Source organism: Ictidomys tridecemlineatus, chromosome 1, assembly GCF_052094955.1.
Source record: "Ictidomys tridecemlineatus isolate mIctTri1 chromosome 1, mIctTri1.hap1, whole genome shotgun sequence".
Lineage (NCBI taxonomy): Eukaryota > Metazoa > Chordata > Mammalia > Rodentia > Sciuridae > Ictidomys > Ictidomys tridecemlineatus.
The window spans coordinates 129,916,012-129,940,687 of NC_135477.1; the positions used below are offsets into that span (position 1 = coordinate 129,916,012).

The window sequence follows — 24,676 nt, forward strand, 5'->3', positions numbered from 1 at the left end:
GTCCCCACTGTGCCCAGTAGGCCTCTATTTGTCTGGAAAGCCCTGGGCTCCTTCCTGGAGGGCACATGAGGCACTGCCCCATCCCCAGGGATCCCTATAGACCTGGCATTTGTCCTGGGGGAATTGCCAGTCCCCGGCAGGTGTGGCAGTGGGATACACCTCAGGGATAAGAGCCCTGACACTTTTCTCCTTACAGAAGAAGACCGCAGAGCAGACTGTGTGAGAGGCCAGGCACAGACAGGTATGCTTTCTGGCCCTTCCCAGTCATGGGAGGACCAAAGGAAGTGGGGCTGGGGAAGGTTCCAATCCTCAAGAGTTGGTGGGGCCATGTGACAACACCAGGGGCTGGAGGGAGCTGCAGTGTCGGAAGGGTCCAGCATAGAGCAACCAGCATCAGCACGTGGGGGATAGTCAGTCCCCCTCTCCTGAAGCAAGAAGGCCAGGTTTTATCCTCTTTGATGGAGGGAAAGGTCAGGAGATCTTATGTCTGGATGTGCTTCCTTCCCCCAGGGAGTTCTTAACAGAGTGTTGACCATCTCCAGGCCTCTGACCTCTGCCTACCCTGGCTTGAGACTGGATTTTTAACTTCTCCCTCTGCAGAAGATGGCCAGTGCAGGGTCCCCATGCTGGCCAAGCCTGTGAGCCTGCTGGAAGCCTGGTCTGAGGAGGAGGGAGCCCAGTTCCTGGGACCTTGCCCCACTGATCCCAGCACAGAGCGCTTCACATAGATGTGTACAGTATATATATTTTTTTAAGTGACCTGTCTTCCCCTTTAAATCTAACATGCCCAAGGGATGGACTTTCCACCACTTCTCTCTGCAGACCCAGTGAGGCCAAGTGTGTGCTCATCCATGCACTTGTTCTCTGGCTGATCCCAAGCCTTTGTCCTCTTTTTGTCTATTCTTCTGGTTGTGGCTTCTGTGTTTTTTTTTTTTCTCTTTTTTTTAAGAACTCAAAATAAAAGACTTAAAAGAAAGATGCAAATTCCTGGTGTACCTGGGACAGACTATGTAGTTGGCTACTTGGGAAAGACGGTCTGACACCTGGCAGTGAGCAAGCCAGCACTTGGGATTCCTTCTTGATGGAGTAGATCTCTGGGATTCTGTGAGTGGGACAGTTTGCCAGAGAAATAGCCTGAGCCCGGGGCTGAGTCAATGGGGAAAGACTCAGCTGCAGCAAAGCTCATGTGGAACTGCAGGGTGGTTGTGGCTGGTTTCCCATAAACACCCAAAGAGGGGAAATGGGAAGGGTCCTCAGGAACTGATGTGAGTGGGGATAGGCTCTTGGTAGAACGGCTGTGGCCGGCGCAGTAGTAACCAGAACACCAGTTAGGAGTGATGGCCCTCAGTCAAGGTAGCTGTGATTTTGTGGTGATGAAGGCAAGACACAATGAAGTCAAGGCTGCGTGGGGCAGTGTGTGCGGGACTCAGTGGTGGTGTGAGTGTGGATGGAGGGAGGGGGAGGTAGCCAAGTCGCCTCCTGCTGCTCCATTCTAGACCTCCTGAGAAAGTCCACTTCCACCCCAAGCAGGTGGAGCTCCAGAAGTCCAGAGGTTATGGAGAATGCTGAGGCTCTCAGCCTCCTGCCAGAGGCAGACAGACAGTGGCAGTGCCCAGAAAACCTGCGGCTGAAGGTCTCGGAGACTCAGGTTGGCATTTGCCTGCACTCGGGGCTTTAGACCACCTCCTCACCCCAGTGACTTGTCTCCCCTCTAGATCCAGTGTGTTGGTCTAGATCAGACTTCAGGAAAGCTTTGTCCTTCGGCACATTGGCCCACAATTCTTTTTCTTTTGTTTTTTAGTGAGACAAAAGATAGCTTGCCTCACATGTGCTAGGCAAGCACTGGTACAGTGCTTAGTGGTACACTAAGCCATATTCCCGGCCCTTTTTATTTAAGTAGATTTGTAAATTTTTATTATTATTTTTAGTTGTAGTTGGACATAATACCTTTATTTTATTTACTTATTTTTATATGGTGCTGAGAATCAAACCCAGCACCTTGCACATGCTAGGTGAGCCCTCTACTGCTGATCCACAACTCCAGCCCTCCATGGAAATCTTTAATCTTAAGGGTATGGAGTGATTTTACTAATTGATGTCTGATTCTTCTTCAACTTAAATGTCAACAAACCTAGCCACGGGGGTCCTGGGCCTTCTCTTGGTAATAAGTAGCTGGAGCTGAGTAGTGTTCGGCCCAGTTAGTTCAGCCTGGGCACCCCATTCTTCACAGCCCCCGCTTCCTGTCCATTCCTGACACTGAGGCCCTGTGTTGGTTGCCATCTGTCATCATACTTGTGCTGTTCTTAGTATAGAAATGAAATTGGGGACATGGGGAAATGGAAGCTGAACCAAGAGGAGTTTGTGCTTAAAAAACTGTATGCAAAAATCTCTTTGGGCTGGGGATGTAGCTTAGCAGTAGAGTGCTCGCCTAGCATGCACAAAGTCCTGGGCTCAGTTTCCAGCACTGCACAAAAAGAACGAACTTGTTTTGGAAGTGAAGAGTCTTCACATGTCCATGTGTGTCTCTGTTCAAAGACGTAATCCCTAGATCACCAGCCTCAGTGCTTTGGTTCCTTAGGCTGCGTTCTCACACCTAGATGACTGTATTTAGGTCTTCACTGACCTCCTTATGGTAAATTAATTGGATTCCAACAAAAAAGCCGGGAGCCAGAATGTTCTACTTACTACCTTTTATTCTTATGTGAACCATGGCCCTGAGGCTGATGACAAGCTTGGCTGAGCAGCAGAGTTGGGTTGGCATAAGTGAGGAGGGCTAGTTGGTGGGTGAGGCTGGGTTCTTTGGGGATTGATTTAAAAAAGGGGACAGAAGGGGAGAGGACAACGAATATGTTCATCCTAGGGCTTGGGGGTGAGGTGTTCCGTTCCCCGTCCGTGGGCCTAGATCTCTGAGCCCCATGTTGATGACTACTATGATGTTGGAAATGGGGGTTCTCATAGTTGGGGTCCACCTCCCAGTTTTGCTTCCCTGCTGATGGCTAGGAGTTGGGCAGCAGGGCCCTCTTGTGTCATCTGTGCTATTTTGATCTGTCATGCTCCAGGATGATGGAGAGCCAGTCGCCAGAATCTCATGGGACGAGGTGTAGGGTATGAGAGAATGGAGTCTGGGGGGACTGGGGAAGGCTGGAGGCAGGAGGAGCAGGAAAGCTGTGACCACCCAGAGCTGGCTGGTGCTGGAGACGGCTTCTTGTTTTCACATGATGACTATGGAAAGGAGCATCAGAGTGAGGCTGGTCCCCCCTTTGTTGTCCCTGCCCTTCCCAGCATCCTGAGGCTTCAGAGTAGTCAAGGACTCTCCACCCTCCGCTGCCCCCTGCTGAGCTACAAGCCCTGCCCATCAGAGACTCCTGTCCTCCCGCCCCTAGCAACCCCCAGCCCTGTTCCTCAGTTGGAAACAGTCATCCCAGGCTGTCAGAATAGTTCAGGATCCTCTGGGAATGAGCTATGGGACCAGGTCCCCTTGCACAGGGCTCTCACCTTGGCCCAGGTCCTGCTTGGTCACACCCAGTCCAGAAGACACATCCTCCAGTTCCAGTGGCTCTGTTGGGAGCATCAGATGGTTTGTTCTCTGTAATGCCAGCCACCCCAACTCTGGGCAAAGTGCCTGAAGACCTTCCCTGGAGGTGGAGCAGGCTCCACAATGGGGTGGGGGGGCTGAGTGAAAGCCCAGGAAGGAGTGGCGCGACACAGTGGGAGTCCATAGGACTCCTGGATGCAGGAGGACAGCGCATGGTCAGATGTGTGGATGTCAGAGGAGACAAGTGACAAAGGGACAGAGAGGAGTGCCCAGATGGGTGGATGGATCAAGGGCTAGATGTGTGGCTGACAGTGGCTGTCCCCAAGAGCTGCCATCCCACGTCCTGGTCCCATGTGCCAGGAGGGACCTCTTGCCCCTCAGCTTTCCTAGTCCTTGCTAGTCCTTCACACTGCTGGCATGGTGGCCCCTGCTTACCACTGCAGTCATGGCGCCCGCGGCTCCTGGTGTGAGGGACCTCAGTGCCGTTGGGGAAGACGCACCAGCAGTAGCCGATGCTCCCATGGCACTGGAGCGGCATATAGTTACCGTTCTCATCACACTTGGGACGGAATGCGCCCGGGTGGACAGCAGGGATGTGGCTGACCTCTTCCTGGCATTTGGTCAATACTGAAGCGACAGGTGTGATGAAGACAGTGAGTGAGCAAGCTCTGGGCTGGGGTCTCAGCAGAGCCGGACTTGCACACCCTGCCGTGGGCCTAATGCCTTGCGCCCTCATGTCCCTGTCTCCTCCACTCACTGCATAGGAGCGAAAACTGAGGCCCGAGGCCTAGACCAACAAGTCCAAAATCAAAGAGGAAGTGGGTGGTTGTGTGTCCTTCACCCCAGAACTGGATGACCCCTTCTGACAGCCAAAGCCGTAAAGTTTGGAATTGACCCATGATTGTGATTTCAAGAGGAAAGCAAAAATCAGCCTTCAGTTACTGGAGTACCCAAATACAAGTGAGGTTACCCTTTGTTGGGGGTGCTTAACGACATGGAAGCCCAGAAGGAAGAGACAGCATGAGGATGAGATTGTAGCACTCATAAAGGCTTCAGGCAAAAAAAAAAAAATAAAAAATGGGTGTAATACTGGGGTTCCTGCCTGGTATGTTTGATGTTGGGTTTGCCCCAGGCCCTCTTGGGCAGTGTTGTCTTCTGTGACGGAGGTGATGTCATGACAGGAGGCCTTTGGACCCCAAGAGCAGTTAATGGTGTGAAAGCACAGACCAGACAAGAGGGTCCAGGGCAGCCAAGCCCAGAGAGAAACAGGCAGGAGAGGTGGTGAGAGGCGGAAGAGTGACACATGATCATGGAATTGGCAAGTGCTACAGGCCCTCTCTTTCCAGAGAGCCCTGAGGGAGCCCCAGATCCCTGGTACCCCAAAGTTCCTATTCCCTGTACCTCTTGTTGGGGCCTCAGTGGGCTTCTCCTCCAGGGAGTTCTTGCTCATTTCAAACAGAAGCCACTGGTGCAGCCAGTTCTCGAAGACCTAATGTGGGTAGAGGTTAGAGGTCAGAGGTCACATTCAGTAGACATCACCAAGCTGCTACCCTACCTGGGAACAGAAACATGGAGGATCATACAGGGCCCTGATACCAGGGTCCAGTTAAAGACCAGTGGATTCCTCAACTCTACGCATTCTCCAGCGTTCTGGGCTTTGTGAGTGTTCATGGACCCAGAGCAGCTTCCAGAGAATGGCTCCCCTAGCCCAGCCCTCCCCACCCCACCTCTTTCCAGCTCTACCAGAGACACCAGAAAAAAGGGCTCCAGTGCAGGGAAACTACTGACCTTCCAGTCCAGGTTGTCCATGGTGCTCTTGAGGTGTTTCAGGTTCTCTGGGAAGCTCCCCTTCAGCTGTGGGTACACCTTCAGGGGATTGGATTTCTGCAGAGTGGCAAGGCAAGAAGGAAGGTTAAAAAGAGCTCCCTGTCAGGCAAGGTGAAAATGTGCAGCCTATGTTCCCCTTCCATTCTGAGATGTGGACCTGAGCTGCACTAAGCCTGGAAGAAATAAGGGCTGTTCACCTTGTCACTACAAGGGCCCAGGGCTAGGAGTCAGGCTTCAGGTTCTAGACCAGCTCTACCAATACCTACCCCTAGTCTCGTCCCTATAGACACCTACTTGTGTTCGAGGTCTTACCTTCTTCCAGGAAAACTGACCATCCCCAGCTTAGTTTGGTCCTCTGCCTGTTACTTGAAAGCCACCTATACTTGCTTTGTAACCTTGTCACTTGCCTGGGATCACCCACTTGCCTACGATCCCTTTGGCCTTGGGAGCTTGGGAGCTCCTACTTTGGCCTCTGAGTCTTGCACAGAAGGTAGGAATTTTGAAAAAAAAAAAATGAAAGGAAAAAATAGCTGGAGCAAGTCACTTCAGAGCTTTTGGCCCTTTTCTGCATCTCACAGATGAGGGCAGGATGAACTACACGTCATTTAAGGGCCCCCTTGGGTTCCTTCAGTGAGCATGGGAGTTTACAGTGAGGTGTGGGCGCGACCTCCTGTGGGCATGGGCTGCCAGGCCCCTCGCACTCACCAGAAGCAGGTGCATCACGTGGTCCTGCGTCATGTTGCCGTACTTGGTGGCATTCTGCTTGGGCTGTGGAAGGAGGAAAGAGAGGGTCACTCATCGCTGTGGCCCTAAAAGTGGGGACCTGCAGCAGGAGCCAGCAGCCAGGGTCTGGGGAAGAGTCAAATTCCAGGCACTGAGTAGGCCTGTCCCGGCCACTTCCAAACAGGAAAGTTGTTGTGCCACTTGAGACTCCAGCCTCAGGGTCTTCATTGGTCACAGCTGGCATAAGCTTCCCTGCGCAAGGCCTTACCAAGAGCAGTTTTGTGAACAGAAACCTTTAATCATACATAATATTAAGAGAAGGGGAGGGGCCGCCAGGCCTGTGTAACATACGGGGCGGGCCTCCTCCCCGCATGGCCCCAAGACTCTTGCCCCACCTCCATGGGGAGCCCCTTCCTGAGGCGGCCTCCTGCTCTCAGTCAGGACACTCCCCACTGGGCCTTTTCTGGTCCCTTCTCCCTGTCCCTCTCCTTGGCACCTGTCCCTAGATCACATTTCCCTCCCACCACCATGGGCTGTCCTTACCCTCTGGTGCAGGCCTTCCATGGGCAGTGCCTGCATGAGCAGGGGGGTGGCCATCCGCAGCTGGCTCACAGGCTTGGGAGCTGTGGGGAAAGCAGGCAGCGTGAGTGTGGGCCCAGTGCCCAGAGAGGAGGGCACTCAGGGAAGGACAGTGGGTCCAGCCAGGTGCAGGAATAGGGGGAGGTGGGAGGGCAGGATGGAGGAGGGGCACGCACGCTTGGGAAGCTTCATGCGCAGGTTCTCCAGCTGTAGGTTCTGTGAGGTGACCGTCAGCTTGTCCAGCCGGCCCTGCTGCTGGTACAGGAAGTAGGCAGTGGTGGCCTGGCCGGCCAGGAGCAAAGCCACCAGGACGGAGAAGCCTGTGTACAGGGTTCCACGGCTGCATTTGCTGTGGGGAGGGACAAGGGGATGGGTTAGAGGAGACTCCAGAGAGCTGCCCCAGTGGCGGGGTGGGAGGGGACCGACAACACCCATCGGCCCCTAAGCCACCCACCCATCCACATTATACGCTGGCTACGGAGATGCAGCTTGGAGACATCCACAGCCTCCTTCCAACCATGGTTCCCCTAGGGGCCTCCCAAGCAGGAGTTGACCCTGGCCTTGGTCAAGTGGAAAAGAGCCAAGAGACAAGTTTTTTGTCCTTTCTGGGTTGTGGTGTCCCACGTGTGCAGTGACAGGTTGGAGCAGAGGGTCTCCCCATGTTCTCTCTGCCATGGGACAAACAAAACAGGGCTGTCCTCAAGAGGAAAGGATTTTGCTTTATTATTTTGTAACTGACCAAAAAAAAAAGAAAAAGATGTGTGCATTTACCATGTAAGGGGAAGAAGGTATGCTTCCCCAGTGAAGTCATATTTAAGGAGAAAATGGAAGGAAATGGGACTGGGACCGCAGAGAATGTGGCCCACATGGAAAGCAGAAGTGTGGCCTTGACATTTAGGGTACGGGGAGCACTGATCAGTGTCACACTAGAGCATGGCCAGGCATCACCCACTCCAGGGATACATCCTCTGCCCCCTTTGGCACATCCCCACCAGTCTCTGGATCTCAAAGCCCTCATCTGTCACATGGGTACTCCTCACCTCAGCAGCAATTCCAGGATTTGGTTTTCTTTTTTGAAACAAGATCTGTCTGTGACCATAAGTATCTCATGGTAATACCTAGCTGGGGAGAGGGGTGACAGAGTGGGTGCCTGAGCCTGTGTGACCTGGGTGAATTTCTCACACCCTCTGGACTGGCCATTGCACAATGAGGTATGGCCAGACCCTCATACCTCAGGGAGCCCTTGCAGTTGTGGGTCTTGGATGCAGTTTTGGGGTGTAAGTGCATGGGGGATATAAGGATCCTGTTTCCAAGACCCTGAGAGTTCCTGGCCTATTCTCAGAGCTGCACCCACCCCTGGGGTGGAGAGCGACTACCCGGACTCTGCTGTGGTTTGATGGGTGCCATCTGAATTCAGGTTTGCAAGTGTGCTGGTGTTGGCAGGTGAATGGGATTGGGACTCTTGTAAGAGGACTTGACAGAGAGACTTGTGTTCTCTTGCCCTTCCGCCTACTGCTATGTGAAGATGCAACAAGGATGTCACCAGATTGCAGCACCTTGATCTTGGACTTCCAGCCTCCAGAATTGTGGGAAATAAATCTGTTTTTCTTTTTTTTTTTTTTAATGAATTATTCAATCCATGATATTCTGTTATAGCAGCAAAATAGACGAAGACAGCCCACTGGAAATGTCAGCATGAGTCTGCACCCAGCTCACTCCAACCCCTGGCAAGGATGGTTTAGGAAACGCCAGCCAGGAGACCCTTCTGCCTAGTAACTCATGACATCACAGGCATAGCTCCTTCTCATTGGCTCTCTGTTTGCCAGCTCTCTGCTTTCTAAGCCAAGAGTCAGCCCAAGGGAAGAGTTATTCTAGAAGGAAAAAGCAAAAACTCTGTGGGGGGGAAAGGAAGAAAACAAATAGGAGGGGGAAACAAAATCCACTTAGTGACCTTCCCAAGGAAGGTCTGGACTGGGCTCCAAAGACAGTGAAAAGTTCCCTGTCTTCACTCTTGCCTGGGTCCTAGCTCCAGCTGCATTATTTATTCTTTTTTTTAACTTTATTTTTTATTTATTCATTTACTTATTTATTTAGCAGTACTTGGGATTGAATTCAGGGGCACTCTACCACTGAATCACATCCCAAGCCCTTTTCATTTTTATTTTGAGATGGTGTCTCACTAAATTGCTGAGGCTGATCTCGAACTTGAAATCCTTCTGCCGTAGCTGTCCAAGTAGCTAGATTACAGGCATGAGCCACCATGCCTGGCTCATTACCTTCTTCTTCTTCTTTTATTTTATTTTGTTTGTTTGTTTGTTTGTTTTTGTAGTTGTAGGTGGACAGCATGCTTTTATTTTATTTGCTTATTTTTGTATACAGATCTATATATGCTAAGGATCAAACCCAGTGCCTCACCCATGCTAGACAAGAGCTCTGACACTCAGCCCCAGCCCCAGCCCCAGCCCCAGCCCCTCATTATCTTCTTATCACTACCCAGAGCACCCAAAACCCACCCCCCTTTTTTGTACTGGGGATTGAACCCCAGGGGCACTTAACCACTGAGCCACATCCCCAGCCCATTTTTTTTTTTTTTTGAGACAGGATCTCACTGAGTTGCTTAGGGTTTTGCTAATTTACTGAGGCTAGTTTTGAAATTGAGATCCTCCTGCCTCAGCCTCCTGAGCTGCTGGGAATTACAGGCATGTGCCACCTTGCCCAGCACCCCGAACCCCTTTTCAATCCCACACCCTATTCTAATCCCAACTCTACCTCCCACCATATGAGTTTGAGGAAGTCCTATCCCTTCTCCTTTCTGGATCTCAGCTTCTCAGAAGACCTAAGAATTGAGATTCATATTGAATATAAGACCATGTAATTGAATTGGAATCCCAGCTCTGTCACTCACAGCTCTGGTCGTGGGCAGGTCACTTTACCCCTCTGCATGAGTAAAATTAAATAAGAGCATTGCCTCAAAGTGTTGTGTCAAGCCAGATGCATGTGTTAATCTCAGTGATTCAGTAGGCGGAAGCAGGAGGATCACAAGTTCAAAGCCAGCCTTAGCAACTTAGTGAGACCCTGTCTCAACATGAAAAAAAAAAAAAAAAAGAAAAGGACTGAGGATATAGCTCTGTGGTAAAGAGCCCTTGGGCTCAATCCCCAGTACCCCTGACAAAAATGTTATGTTAAATAAGGTGATGAGATTAGGGCTGGGGTGTGGCTCAGTGGTAGTGTTTGCCTGACATCTGTGAGACTCTGGGTTCAATTCCCAGCAACACATACATAATAGTGATGAGGGTAAAACTCTTGCTCTTTGCCTAGCACATTGTTAGCTCTCTATAAATAAATACACTAATCTCAAGGGAGTTAATAGTTAACTTTAGTATTTGACTTCCTTCCTCCTTATACCTCTTGAAGGCCTGTCCCCTGGTTCTGGTATAGGGCCAACTCTTGTCACCCCCTCTTTTTACTTCCTCCTTTGCACTGCCTCCTTGAAGAATAAAAATAAAAAAAAAGTAATTAGCTGACATCAGGAGCCAACCAGAACTAGCAGGAATCGTGTTGCGGATGTTGCCAGGCAGAAGTGTTCACACAAGGGTAGGAATCAGGGTCCTGACTGGAATGGCCAGCTTCAGAAGCAGTAACTGAACTAAAGTGAAAACCAGACAAGGATTCGATGAGCCTGAGTTCAGAGGCCCACCTCCCTCTCCTCGCAAATCCTGCTTGTAGAAGGGGCCAGAAAGAAGAATGGGCTCAAACTGAAATCAGGGGCTGGGGATGTAGCTGAGTGGGGTTGTAGCTTAGCCTAGCATGTATGAGGCACTGGGTTCAATCCTCAGAACAACACCAAAATAAATAAAACAAAGGCATTGTGTCCATCTACAACTAAAAAAATTTTTTAAAAAACTGAAATCAGACTTGTCCTAGTTTAAATTCTGTCTTTTACACTCAGCTGCTGTGAGAACTTGGCTACGTGACTTACCAATAAGAGACACAATTTTCTTTTGTGAAAATCGGGGGAAAGAAATATTCCAGAGGGCTAGGGATATAGCTCAGAGTGCTTGCCTCACATGCACAAGGCCCTGGGTTCAATCCCCAGCACCATGAAAAGAAAAAAAAAAGAAATATACCCGACTCATAGGGAACTCCAACTGTGAGAAATAAGCAGAGGGGAACTGGTATCATGGCTATTGTCTATTATTATTGAGAGCCAGAGGGAAGCAGTGATTTACCTGAGGTCACACATAACAATAGGAGAACTCTGACCAAAATTCAGCCCTCAGTGAAGGGGGGAACTCCTTGCCGTGGGACACCCTGGGATTTTCACAGGCTGCTGCTCTAATGGTCTGTATCTGGTTACCTTTTCCTCAGAACACAGTTCCTCATGACAACTCTCTAGTGTTTCTCCCAAGACCCTTTCTGCCAGCAACAGCTGACGTCAATGTAGCTGTAAGTAAGTCCCCATAGTGAGCAAATTACATTTTGGGGGATGGGAGAAGCAGGAGCATTAGGATGCTACATTCTAACCCCTTTTGTTTTTTGGGGGGAGAGGGTGAGGGAAGGTACATGGGGGAGGCCATTTCTGGTCCAGGAGAGGGACCTGGAATGGTTGTGCTGGCTCTTGCTATAAGGGAGAAGGCACAGACGGAATATGACGCACGTCAAACCTGGGGACCCTCAGAAACCTATCTGGCACTCCTCCCTCCACTTGGAATCACTGCTGCAACAGCAGACATCTCTGGGTCCCCTACAGACACCTGCAAGTCTCATTCCCTTGATACAGACCCCTTTGCCCACTGATGGTAACCAGGAAACTCCTCAACCAGGAGCTGCTTCTACCATCCTCTTTTAGCAACTCTGTTTCTCTACTGGGATCCAGAACATTTTCAAAATCTGGTCCAAGTTTTCTAACCCAGGATTCATGGCCCAGCTTAAGGCAGGTCTGTGAAGCCCCCGATATCGTATGGAACTCTAGAGAAAGAACCTAGGCGGTCTTCTGATTTTGTGCATCACGCAATGACAGTAACAAACCCTGCTCTAAAAGAACCCCTCAGCCAGGCATGATGACGCACACCTGTAATTCCAGTGGCTCAGGAGGCTGAGGCAGGAGGATCAGAGTTCAAAGCCAACCTCAGCAAAAGTGAGGCACTAAGCAACTCCGTGAGACCTGTCTCTAAATAAAATACAAAATAAGGCTGGGGATGTGGCTCAGTGGTTGAGTGCTCTTGAGTTCAATCCCCAGTACCAAAAAACTAACAAACCAACAAACAAAACCCTTCACTTTACAGAAGGGGAAATCAAAGCCCAGAACTGGCCAAAGACTTGCTCAAAAGCACTCAGAAAGTGTTCAAGTCATTGCGTCCATGACGCCTCCCTGCAACTCTTGGTGCGTGCTCCTTCTGGGCACCTGCACATATCTGTGTGGCCCAGGGTTTGCGTGGTCTCCTCTGATCCTTACACATACCTCTCCTGCTCTCTGGGGCGCTGGCCCAGTATGGGCAGCTGCTCGTGGTTAGAGATGAGGTCGCGCTGGTCTTCCATGGCTCTGGCCTCTGGTCTTTTGCTCAGCTCTTGCTGCTGCTGCTGCTGCTTGCTGCTGCTGCTGCTGCTGAGTATCTGGGACCCTGAGTCCCTGGCTCACCTCTTGAAGTTAGTGCTGAGAGGAATCTGATTCGTCCAGAGGAGTTCACTCCTCCCACCTGGTAGATGTGGAAGTGAAAGCCACAAAGCTGGAAATACCCCACTCAGGCCAAGCTGCCTTTTGAGGGCCAGGATGAGGAGGGGGAGTCCCCAGGCAGGTAGAAAGGCCAGCGCAATCCCATTGGCTGCCCAGGGCCCTCATCACTTGTTTCTGGGCAGACTTTTGGATTCATAAGGCTCTTAGGATGTTTCCAGAAACAGACAAATGTGTTCACTGCCTAGACAGGAAATCACTTTGAAGCAGAAAATGACTATATCTGACTCCCCTCTCCTTCATGCATAAGTGGGTGCAGGAAGGGGCTGTGTATCTTCGATGAGCTTAAACAAATTCTCTCTGGCCTCAGTTTTGTCCTTTCAAAATGGGGAAGGAAGGTTGGACTTGGTGTCCCCTCTGCTCCACCTGAGAGTCGGTGTTGTTAAGGCCCTGGCAACAAATGCTTGCCACCACTTATGAAGCCTCTGTGCCAGGCACTGTGCTAATCATTCCTCTATTGAGACCCCGAGACTTTTCAGGTGAGGACCCCAAGACTTGCAGAGGCCAGGTGTTTGCCTGTGGTTTAAGTCTGGAAAGTGATGGAACCCACACTCTTGACCACTCTCCCCTTCTGCTTCCTGATGCTCAAATTGTGGGGTTCAAATGCAGGAGAATGGAGCCTCTGGAGGGAGAGGAAAAGGATGCGAGGGCTGGGAAGTGGCCTAGGGAGAGTCAACAGAGCCCGCAGGGCCTTACCGCCTCCTACCTGTGGCTCATGCAGACTTGGTCTCCCTCCAGCTTCCTGACAGAAGAACACCTAAGAGCCTTGGACCCTCTAGAGTGGTAAGTCTTTTTGTTGGCTAATGAGACGTCTTGTGGCTAAAAGCTCCCCTTCCCAGTAGTTCCAGGATGGGCAATGGCTGCCAGATGAACAAACCAGCGATGAGGGGGCTGGGGCTTCCAGATCTCCATGGAAAGGAGAGAGGCTAGAGATTGAGTCCAAACACCAATGACCAATGATTGAATCAATCGTGTGTATCTAATGGAACTTCCATAAAAACTTTAACCAATAGGGCTTAGAAAGCTTCTTTGTCCACGTACCAATAAGATGGTGTACCTCAACTCCACAGCAGAAGCTCCTGTGCCAGGGACACTTTCATACCTTACCCCCATGTACCTCTTTGGCTGTTCCTTTTTAATAAATTGTGTATTTTATAATAAACTGGTAAATAAAGTTTCCCTGAGTTTCCCTCCTTCCAGAGAACAGACTGGAAACTTACTCTCCAGACTCAGAAAGAGCATGACCCTGCACTGAAGCTGGCCAGTCTTCTCTCCTGGCCAGAATGCTAGAAGCCAGGCTTTCGCCCTCTATGAAAAGAAGGAACCTTCTCTGGGGGGCCTGACCATGCCAGGAGGATGTACTTGAGATTCTGACATTGGGGATTCCCTGATGAAACAATGCAGCCAGGTAGCCCTATAGGAAGCCATTATCGAATAAGTCTGCTCATGGGCCACAGCTTCCACTTAATGTTTAGAAAATCATGGATTAAGGGCTGGGGTTGTGGCTCAGTGATAGAGAGCTTGCCTGGTGTGTGTGAGGCCCCGGCCTTGATCCCTAGTACTGGGGAAAAAAAAAAAAAAAAGCAAGGGCTGGGGATGTGGCTCAAGCGGTAGCGCGCTCGCCTGGCATGTGTGCAGCCCGGGTTCAGTCCTCAGCACCACATACCAACAAAGATGTTGTGTCCACCAAAAACTAAAATAAATAAATAAATAAATATTAAAAAAAAAAAAAAACAAGAGGATCACTTAACCCTAGCATTTCAAGACCAGCTTGGGCAATATAGCAAGATCCATCTAAAACAAAGAACAGGATGTGATAAGGCATAAGTACTACAGAAGAACAAGAAAAAGAGCTCTTCAAGACGAAAGATACAGGCTGGGGCTGGGGTTGTGGCTCAGTGGTAGAGTGCTCACCTAGCACAGGTAAAGCACTGGGTTCGATCCTCAGAACCACATGAAAATAAATAAATTAAAGGAAAGAAAGAAAAATACAGCTGGGTGTGGGGCACACACCTGTAATCCCAGTAGTTCAAGAGGCTGAGATAGGATTGAAAGTTCAAAGTCAGCCTCAGCAAAAACGAGGTGTTAGGGCTGGGGTTGCAGCTCAGTGGTAGAGCACTTGCCTAGCATGTGCGAGGTGCTGGGTTCGATCCTCAGCACCGCATAACATAAATAAATAAAACAAAAGTATTGTTTTCAACTACAACTAATATATATATATATATATATATATATATATATATATATATATATATTTATTTATTTATTTTTTTAAAGCGAGGCGCTAAGCAACTCAGTGAGATCCTATCTCTCAATAAAATACAAAATAGGCCTGGATATGGCTCAGTGTTCGAATTTCCCTGTGTTTAATTCCCAGTACCAAAAAAAAAAAAAGATTAAAAATAAATTATAGGTGCCTGAGCCATGGTGGAGCACCATGGCTCAGGCACCTATAATCCCAGCTACTTGGGAGGCTGAGGCAAGAGCTTTGCAAGCTAAGGCCAGCCAGCTTTGACAACTCAGTGAGAACCTGTCTCAAAAATTTTAAAAAAAAAATTAAAAAAGAAGAAGAAGAAAGAAAGAAAGTGACCAGAGGACCAGGGATGTAGCTCAGTAGTAAATCACTCCTGGTTTCGATACACAATACCACACCAAAAAAAGGCAGATCTAAACAGTTGAAAATGAAAGATATTTTTTAATATTCCAGAAAAGTAAACCACAAAGATGAGAGAGAGAGAGGGAGAGAGAGAGAGAGAGGGAGAGAGAGAGGGGGGGGAGGGAGAGGGAGAGGGAGAGGGAGAGGGAGAGGGAGAGGGAGAGGGAGAGGGAGAGGAGAGGAGAGGAGAGGAGAGGAGAGGAGAGGAGAGGAGAGGAGAGGAGAGGAGAGGAGAGGAGAAGGGAATTAAAGAACAATCTAGGAAGGTCAATTGCAGAGTTCCAGAAATAGAGAACAGAGAAAATTGAGTGAAACAATGATTCTATAAAATTTCCAGAACTCCAGGATATACATTTTTAAACTGAAAAGGCCCAATGAGTACCAAGGACAAGATATGAAAATAATTTCACAGCAGAAACACATCACCGTGAAGTTTAAGAAAAATAAATACTAAGAGAAGATTCTGTAAATTTCCAGACAGAAGAAAAAAAAACAAGATAGATACAAAGAGGACAGAAGGAAAGTGGCTTTAGACTTCTCCTCCAGCTCTTCATCTTCTTCTCCTTGTCCTTCCCTTTCTTCTTCATACGGGGGCAAACTCAGAGGTGCTTCTATTTTGAAACTAGGTCTCCTCATGAAGTTGCTTAGGGCCACACTAAGTTGCTGAGGCTGGCTCTGAACTTTTTAAAATTTTTTTATTTGTTTTTTTAGTTACACATGACAGTAGAATGTGTTTTGACATATCATACATATGTGGAGTATGACTTTCCATTCTTATGGTTGTACATGGAGGAGTTACACTGGTCGTGTATTCATATATGAACATAGGAAAGTTAGGTCCAGTTCATTCTACTGTCTTTCCCATTCCCATCACCCCTCCCTTCCCTTCATTCCCCCTGTACAATCTGGTGAACCTCCACTCCTCCCTCCCCCAGCTTATTGTGAGTCAGATTCTGCATATCAGAGAGAACATTCCCTCTTTGGTTTTGGGGATTGGCTTATTTCACTTAGCATGATAGCATCTAGTCCAGTTCCATCCATTTACTGACAAATGCCATAATTTCATTTTTCTTTATGGCTTAGTAATATTCTATTGTGTATATGTATTGCTTGGCTTTGAACTTTTGAACCTCTTGCCTCAGCCTCCTGACTTGCTAGGATTACAGGTGTGCACCACACCCAGCCTAGACTTTTTAATTATAATGCTGGAAACCAGATAATGAAGCAATGCCTTCAAAATCCTTTGGGAGTTGGGTACAGTAGCGGCTCACACCTTATAATCAGGAGGATCTCAATTTCAAAGCCAGCCTCAGCAGCAGCAAGGTGTTAAGCAACTCAGTGAGATCCTGTCTCTAAAAAAAAAAAAAATGCTGGGGATGTGGCTCAGTGTTTGAGTTTCCCTGAGTTCAATCCCCAGTACCAAAAATCCCTGGACACACACACCAAAAAAAAAAAAAAAAAAAAAAAACTATGGGAAAATGATTTCCACCATAGAATTTTAGAATTTTCACTGAACCAAATTATTGAATACGTAGTATCATATTTTCAGCCATCCACTATCTTAAAAAATTCCTTCCATAACACCCTTCTTCAGGAGGCCTCCTCGAAAATGAGGAGTTCATCAAGAAAAAAGGAAGAGACAGGATAATAGGAAACTAAAACTCAGCTAAAGAGAGGAAATGGGGATCCCAAGGGTTACTAACAAGGGGAAATCCAAGGAGTAAAGCAATAGGTCTCAGTTGGAGTTCTGAGACACAATTCTTCAATGAGAAAAATTGACAGCTATCTGATTGTCTGAATTATTGACAGGCCATTTAGGTTATTTTTTGGAAAATATGAGGTTGAATTATAATAATTTTGTAGAAAATGAAGCAAATGAAAAACCAAGACCACCACTAACTCCTAGGGAAACAGAAGTCATATAGGGAACAAGGAGTAGAAGCTAGTGTACTATGTAGCGGACTTAAGAATAGCATTCATATTGTCATGATATGGTAAGTGTTGAATGTTGATTTAACCAAACACATATTAGGGGCATATGGGAAGATGAGAAGACAGGAACAGGGACTTTGTGGGGTGAGGGTGGCAAGGGAGAAGAGAAAGCTAAATTTTCATCTTCCACAGTGGAAAACCAAACAGATAATGTCAAAACTGGAAAAATCAGGAAGTAACAATACTGGAGTCATTCAGAGACTGAGAAATAAATATCTAAATCAGCTGAAATTTTTGAAAGTGATATAAAAAGGGGATTGAGGGTCTGCTATTTTTCACAGCAAGCCTTGGAGAAGTATTTGATTCTTCAAACTATGTGAGTTCATAACTTTGATACAAAGTAAAACTAAATTTAAAATGAAGAAAAAAATACATCAAAGCCAGTAGTCTCTAAGCTGATTGTAATAAATGGGAGTCCAAAGCCTTTTTCCCTGTGAAGCAACTTTAGGACAGAGCTGAGAGTGACTTCAAGGTCATCCTGTGCTCCTCCCAGGAAGCTATAGACTGATTCCAGCCGGAAAGGTAGGTCCCTACACTGAGTGCCCCAGGGTGAGCTGGACTAGTTTGCCCTCCGATACTGTAGGTTATTGGTGCCAAGTTCTGCTTCCCCACATGTTGAAGTTTGAACATCAGAGAAGCACGCCGAGGCAAGCTTATAAAGCAGGGTTAATTTAAAAAGGGGTAACATAGACTTCTTCCTGGAGGGAGAAGGGGGCCATAGCTGGTATCCTGGTATCCCCAGAAGTGAAGCCTTCTGCTCTTTTTGTCTTAGGCTTCCTTTGCTCTCCTCCTCTCCTCCCCTTTATGGCTCTCCTTCCTGAGTATGAGACTAGGCCCAGGAAGCTCGGTGGGCTGGCCAAAATATGGGAAACTGGTGGGCTGAAGGGGGAAAGGCAGGATGGTGCAGCCTGGGACACTTGAATTAATAACCTTATAGCTCCCTGTAGGGAGGGGCAATTCATCCTTCAACAGACAGGCCTGCCAGGCAGGCAGTCTCCTGGGACCTCTCTCCCCCTTTCTTCTCCATGGTCCCTAAATTCCTGATGAGCAAGGAACAGAATGCCAAGCGGCAGGCAGGCAGTGCCTGCCCAGCCTGTCTACCATCCAACAAGGCAGTAACTTCAGGTGTTGACTTCTTATGGGGCCTCCTTGGACAGGTTACCTTAGCAACAGGTTGGAGCAGGGGCAGGTTCTTGATAAGGGCAGAGGAAGGGCTCTGAAGGAATTAACATTTCAGTCCCTCAGGGGACAGTCTCCAACTTTCCGGACTCACTCAAATTGGCCTTCTTGATCCGACCTGACTCGGTTTACCTATCCATACTGACTGCCTGTCCAATTTTGTCTTCACCTCCATCCCTCCTAACTGGGTAAGTTCCAGCTTCCTAGTTATTACGCAGGCCCACTGCGTAGCCGAGAAGCCTTGTGTCACCCACCTCTGCCTGTATGGGGAGGAGGACAGAGTGACAGGAAGCAGAGGGACTTGGATGCCACACCTTATGGGGAGATGAGAAAGGTGGAATCCACCTCCCACATTGTTCATGGAAGAAAGTCTGACTCAGAGAGGGGAAGGGAACTGACCCATGGTCATACAGCAAGGTCACAGAGTTGAAAATGGCCCCTTGCAGTACAGTGTGAGTGTTCAAAACGAAAGAATTCCCAAACAGCTCCAAAACAGCCAATTCCAAGGCTGAAGAAGGTGAATCTGAGTCATCTCCTCCTTCCCCCACACCAAACTCAAAAGACTGCTGGGGTTTGTCAGAATGGCTCAGGAGCCAACTTGAAGGGTCAATTGCCAGTCAAATACAGGTCAATGCCAGACTTAAATAGAATCATTTATCTGCTCCTTTAGAGGAAACTGTAATTCCAGTTGATGAGGAAACACTCTTTCCAGAACAATGGAAGTTTCTTGCATTGTTACAAAGGAAAAGGTAGAGTTTTAAAATTACCTTTTTTTGTAACTCTTAGTGTAATAAGTGATCAGGAAAGGGTCATCAATGAAGGCCAAGACCATGAAATGGAAACTTGGGGAGAACAGACTAGTCACTTACCAAACTAGCAACCCAAAGCTCCTTGCTGCTTAAAAACAGGGAAAGGTGTTTTACAGTAGTATAAATAGTGCCATTTTGCTATTGTCACTTTAAGCAGGTGGTCAAACAGCCTCATCAATGGCAGGACAACCTGACATGTGCCTCCAGATAGAATATGCTAATACCATTTAGCATCAGCTGGGTAATATTTTTGCCAAAGATTTAACCTGAATCTACCTTTAGGTCTGAGTTCCAATTTACAGTCAATACAGAGAGTAGAAGAACTTAAAATTTAAAAAATTGAATCATTGTAACATCGACACTGGTCGGGGGTGGGTTTCCTTACAGTATAGGCACATCATATGTTTAAACCGCATTGAAATTTCTCAGCATCTATCAAAACTTGCCAGGGGTGGTGGTGCATACCTGTGATCCCAGCAACTTGGGAGACTGAGGCAGAAGGAGAGCTATTTTAAGGTCCATCTGTGTAACTTAGTAAGATCCTGTCTCAAAATAAAATAAAAAGGGCTGGGGATGTAGCTCGGTGGTAGAGTACCCCTGGGTTCAATTCTTAAGCTGAAAAACAAAACAATAAAATTGCCAAAAGTTTTCTTTTCTTTTTAATGCTATTAGCAATGAAACCCAGCAACTTGCATATGCTAGACAAATCCTGTACCATTAACAGTTGTCTTTCTTTTTGTGTGTAATGCTGAGGCCTTGTGCATTCGAGGCAAGCACTCTACCAACTGAGCTATATCCCCAGCCCCGTTTTCTCTTTTGATAGGGGAAAAAATTCCAGCTCTACCACTTACCATATATGTGATTGGCAAGTTATTTAATTTATCTGTATCTCGGTTTCCTTATCTATAAAATTGGTATGCTAGTAAAACCTATCTCATCAGATTATTCCAAAGATTAAATGAATACACACATGCCTGACACAGAAAAAGAGTGCAATAAATACAAGTTCAGTGATACAACTTTTTCTGCAAATTGTTAAATCTGAATCTAGGATCCTGCATAGATGCAGAGGTTTGGAGCTGCCCAACAGAAACCAAGGGGACCTCATCCTCTCTGGACCTTTCTGGGAGTCTGGTCCCATGGTGTCCTCCCTAGTCTAGGTGACTGCCTGAGCTCTAGGTCCCAGAAATATGGATTTCTTCCAGTTCATCCTGGGTGGGTCAGGCAGGCAGTCTCCTGGGACCTCTCTCCCCAGTTCTTCTCCATGGTCCCTAAATTCCTGATGAGCAATGCCAAGCGGCAGGCAGGCAGTGCCTGGCAGCCTGTCTACCATCCAACAAGGCAGTAACTTCAGGTGTTGACTTCTTTATGGGGCCTTCTTGGACTCCAGTACACTTGGTCATGAACAGGGACTGAAAAAGCAGCTCTTTGTGGGGGTTGGGGGAACAGGCCTGAGTTCCAGTCCTTTATTTGCTATACTTGTTCCAGGAAAATACACATCATTTCTCTTGGTCACTCATTCATTCATCCTTCAACAACTATTCATTGAGCATTTACTTGGTGCCAGGCACTATTCTGGGTGCTTGGGATACATAGCAACACATGGACATCCCTATCTATACGGAGTTACATCCTAGTGGCAGGAGACAAGCAAGTAATTTATATTGTGTTGGAGAATGTCAAGTGCTGTGGCAAAAAGGAAAGACACTGGTGGAGAAGGGGGGCAGGTTCCCGTATTTTATAGGGTGTTGGAGTGGACCTCACTGACAAGGTGAGATTTGAGTGCAGGTTTGAGGGGGGTGAGTAGTTGACACATCCATGTCTTCAGGAAGAGTCCCGGACAGAAGGCAGGCCAGAGCTGTTCCTACGTGGGAACCTGCCTAGTTGTCTGAGGAGATGTAAGGAGGCTGGGTGGCCGCCAAGTGGTCTCTGATTTTACTCTGAGTGGAAGAGGGAGCCAGGGGAAGGTTTTGAGCAGAGGAGAGCTGTTATCTGACTTGTGTGTTTAAAGGATGGCTGGACTTGCTGCAATGAGAATCTGTTCAACTGGGGAAGATAATCCCCGGGGACTGCTGTGAAGGTCAGAGGGGAGACTGGCTGGGGAAACACTTTTAAAAATGTATTTATTAGAGCCTTAGAGTTATACATAGTAGTTGGGTTCATCCTGACAAACATGGATGGAGTTCCATTACAGTTCACCATTTCCCCTTTTCTCTCCCCTTTCCCCTCCATTCTCCCTCTCCTCCCCCCTCATTCTCCCCACCCCCTCTCCTTCCTCTATTCTGCTGGACATCCTTTCCTTGTCTATTTATATTTGATTAGTTCTTTTTACTTATACATAGAGGTGTGAAATTCCCTGTGGTGTATTTATATATGCATAGAACATGGTTTTTAAGAATTCTTTGTGTGCACTGCCTCCCCTTTCCCAACCCTCTACCTCTACACTACTGATCTGATCTTCTTTGTCTCTCTTTTTGATATTCTAGCCTTCCCTCCTTTTTTTTTTTTTTTTTTTTTAGTACCAGGGGTTGAACCCAGGGGCACTTAACTACTGAGCCACATACATCCCCAGCACTTCTTATGTTTTCTTTAGAGACAGGGTCTCACTGAGTTACTTAGGGCCCTGCTAAGTTGCTGAGGCTGAATTTGGACTTGCTCCATCCTCCTGCCTCAGCCTGCTGAGACACTGGGATTATAGAAGTGCGCCACATGCCAGGCTCCTCCTTTTTTAATTTTATGCTATCTTCTAGATATGGAAGAAAACATTCCACCTTTGAGTTTCTAAGTCTGGATATTTTCACTTAGCATCATGATGTTTTCCATTTCCATCCATTTACTAGCAAATGCCATAAATTCATTCTTCTATGGCTGAGTACAACTCCATTGTATATATGTATATATATATATATATATATATATATATATATATATATATATATATATATATACCACAATTTCTTAATCCATTCATCTACTGACAAGCATCTTAGTTGATTCCATAATTTAGCTAATATGAATTGTGCTGCTGTAATACGTATTGAAGTGTATTGCTAAAGTATGCTGATTTTAGTTCTTTTGGGAAAATACCAAGGAGTGGGATAGCTGGGTCATATAGTGGTTCTACCCCTCTTTTTCTTTTTCTTTCTCTTTCTTTCTTTCTTTCTTTTTTTTTTTTTTTTTTTTGTGGTGCTGGGGATTGAACCCAGGGTCTTGTGATGCTAGGCAAGCACTCGAACTATACCCCCAGCCCTACCCGCTTGTTTTCTGAAGGATCTTTATACTGCTTGCCATAGTGGTTGGATCTACTAGTCTGAGGTCCCACCAACAATATACAAGTGTACCTTTCCCCACTACCTTGCCAGTATTCTTTTTTTGCCAGTATTTATTATTACTTGTACTCTTTTTTTTTATAATTTTTTTTTTTTTAAAGAGAGAGGAGATGGGGAGAGAGAGAGAATTTATTTATTTATTTTAGTTCTTGGCAGACACAACATCTTTGTTGGTATGTGGTACTGAGGATCGAATCCGGGCCGCACGCATGCCAGACGAGCGCACTACCGACTGAGCCACATTCCCAGCCCTTTACTTGTACTCTTGATCATTGCCATTCTGACTAAAGAAAGATGAAATTTCAGTATAGTTTTGATTTGCATTTGAACATTTTTTTTTTCATATATTTCTTGACCATTTGTGTTTTTTTCATTTGAGAAGTTTCTGTTTAGTTCTTTTGCCTGTTTATTGATTGGGTTATTTGGTTTTTGGTGTTAAGTTTTTGTAGTTATTTATATATTTTGGATATTAATTCCCCATTGTTGGAGTAGGTGACAAAGATTGTCTTCCATTTTGTAGGCTCTCTCTTCACATTCTTAATTGGTTCCTTTGCTGTGCATAAGCTTTTTAATTTGATGGCAATCCATTTATTGACTCTTGGTTTTATTTTTTGAGCTTGACTCTTGGTTTTATTTTTTGAGCTTTAGGGGTCTTGTCAAGGAAGTCTGTGCCTATACTATGTGATGGAGTGTTAACCCTGTTTTTTTTCTAGGAGTTGTAAGGTTTCTGGGTCTAATTCCTAAGTCTTTGATCCATTTCATTTTGACTTCTGTGCAGGGTGAGAGATCTTTTACTATCCAGTTTTGGGGAAGCACTTTGTAATAAAAGGCCCTATATGTAGTTACAATGTTCTGGGAAAAGAGGGGCTCTGCTCTTTCCCATCCTACTTAAGAGGAAATTGAGCCCCATTGAGGAGTACGGCTTGCCTGGGTTGTATGCTCCACAACCAATCACATCTGGGACTCCCCCACTCTTCCTAGGGCACCATCTGGCAGGTAGATAAAGGCATGGCTTTGGACAACTGCTGAGTGGGACTGAGTCCTGCCCCTGTGACTCATTAATTCAGCAATATTTATTAAGTACCACTTAATAAATAATGTGGAGGTGTCAGATACTAGCTGAAGTGCAAGCTATCCATGGCTGGGGGAGGGGGTCAAGAGTCAAGCTGTGGCCAGGACAGGTTGCAACCTGAGGTGGCAGGCAGGGGGAGCAGCCTCCTAGCTGCAAGCTAGAAGGCCAGGCCTGATGGGGCTGCAGCCTGGAGTGTGGGGAAGAGGGGAGGAAGAGTGGACACAGCTCAGCCCAACTGTACATGGAAAGAGGGCGGGACCAAGATGCCACTGAGACTTCATGTGTGGGTGATGGAGAAGTCATGATGTTGTTCATAAAAACAGGAAGTTCTTGGCATATTTGAGGAACAGAAACAAGTACAGTGCGTTTGAGTGCAGCGAGCAAACAAGAGAGGGGAAGCCAGGAGAGGGGTTTCGAATGTCACTGACGACACAGGCCTGGGCTTCTTGGGAATTATTCTAGACATGGTGGCCAGCCAGGGGAGGGCAGGGGGCAGGCAAATGCTGGCTCTGGCTCATTGAGGATTGATGTGTGGAAGGGTAGAGAATTAAGGGGGTCAGAGTGGGACTCTGGAAGCTAGTTAGGAGTCGAGGAGTTAAAGAGTGGTGACTTCAGGTGGTGATGAGGATGTAGAGAAGGGGAAAGATTTGAAAGCTGTTTTGAAGGTGGAAATGTTAGGACTTGGAATGGGAGAGGGGAGAGAGAAGTAAAGATGGTACCCATGGTGGTGGCCACTGAGATGGGGAAGACTGTGAGAACACATCCTGAAATAGGTAGAACCCAGAGTTCTGTTCTGGCTGGGCTCTGCGGACGCCCACGTGCAGACATCAAGTAGACAGCTGAGGACACCACTCTGAAATTTAAAAAAAGCAAACATACATTTGCGAATGCCCAACAGGCAGACAGTATTTAAAGACAGAGGATGAAGGCCATGCTCTGAGGAGCCTCTGTGTTTACAGATTGGCTGGAAGAGCCCTGAGCAGGGAGGATTCCATCTTCTACCTCAGTAAAAGCTTGGAGGAGGAAATGATCACCTGGGTCAAATACTGCTCACAGGACAAGCCAAACAGGGAAATGCCCACTGCGCTTGGCCACATGGAGGTGATTGGCAACACTGACCAGAGTAGGTTTGCAAATTGATGTGGGGTGGGTGAGTGGAGCCGTATGTGAGGGGAAGCAGGGGCAGGGCAGCAGCTGGGAGGGGACATAGCACGGGCATGTGTGTGAGTGTGCTTGTTTGCCAG

General features: G+C 47.3%; 2 protein-coding genes across 5 annotated transcripts in view; one reads left to right on the forward strand and one right to left on the reverse strand.

The window, feature by feature from the left end:
* Tcof1 (treacle ribosome biogenesis factor 1) overlaps positions 1-976 on the forward strand; it is a 35,988-nt gene extending 35,012 nt beyond the window's left edge. For all 3 annotated transcript variants that reach the window (XM_021725675.3, XM_005324160.5, XM_021725676.3), the window contains 2 exons: positions 197-241; positions 511-976. In XM_021725675.3, coding sequence (XP_021581350.2) covers positions 197-223 — 27 coding nt within the window. In that variant the 3' untranslated portion in view covers positions 224-241; positions 511-976. The remainder of the gene's footprint in view (positions 1-196; positions 242-510) is intronic.
* A 1,699-nt stretch (positions 977-2,675) lies between these two features.
* On the reverse strand, positions 2,676-12,396 carry Cd74 (CD74 molecule). Of its 2 annotated transcripts, XM_005324159.5 has the most exons (9): positions 12,126-12,396; positions 6,841-7,013; positions 6,629-6,708; positions 6,068-6,130; positions 5,324-5,419; positions 4,937-5,024; positions 3,971-4,162; positions 3,496-3,558; positions 2,676-3,222 (listed from the first exon to the last, which is right to left on the reverse strand). In XM_005324159.5, the coding sequence occupies exons 1-9, from the start codon at positions 12,200-12,202 to the stop codon at positions 3,212-3,214; spliced, it is 843 nt and encodes a 280-aa protein (XP_005324216.2). In that variant the 5' UTR covers positions 12,203-12,396; the 3' UTR covers positions 2,676-3,211. The 2 variants fall into 2 exon arrangements, with proteins under 2 accessions (XP_005324216.2, XP_013213635.2); XM_013358181.4 differs by lacking the exon at positions 3,971-4,162 and having other exon boundaries at positions 12,126-12,392.
* Between the last annotated feature and the right edge of the window lie 12,280 nt (positions 12,397-24,676).

Bases quoted from the DNA above. Each gene is read 5' to 3' on its own strand.
- Cd74 (XM_005324159.5), bottom strand. From the start codon at position 12,202: ATGGAAGACCAGCGCGACCTCATCTCTAACCACGAGCAGCTGCCCATA. The intron at 5,025-5,323 runs GTCAGTAGTTTC...TACCCACATTAG, and splicing joins TGGACAACCTGGACTGGAAG to GTCTTCGAGAACTGGCTGCA. The intron at 3,559-3,970 runs GTAAGCAGGGGC...TGCTCCCAACAG, and splicing joins CGGGCGCCATGACTGCAGTG to AGCCACTGGAACTGGAGGAT.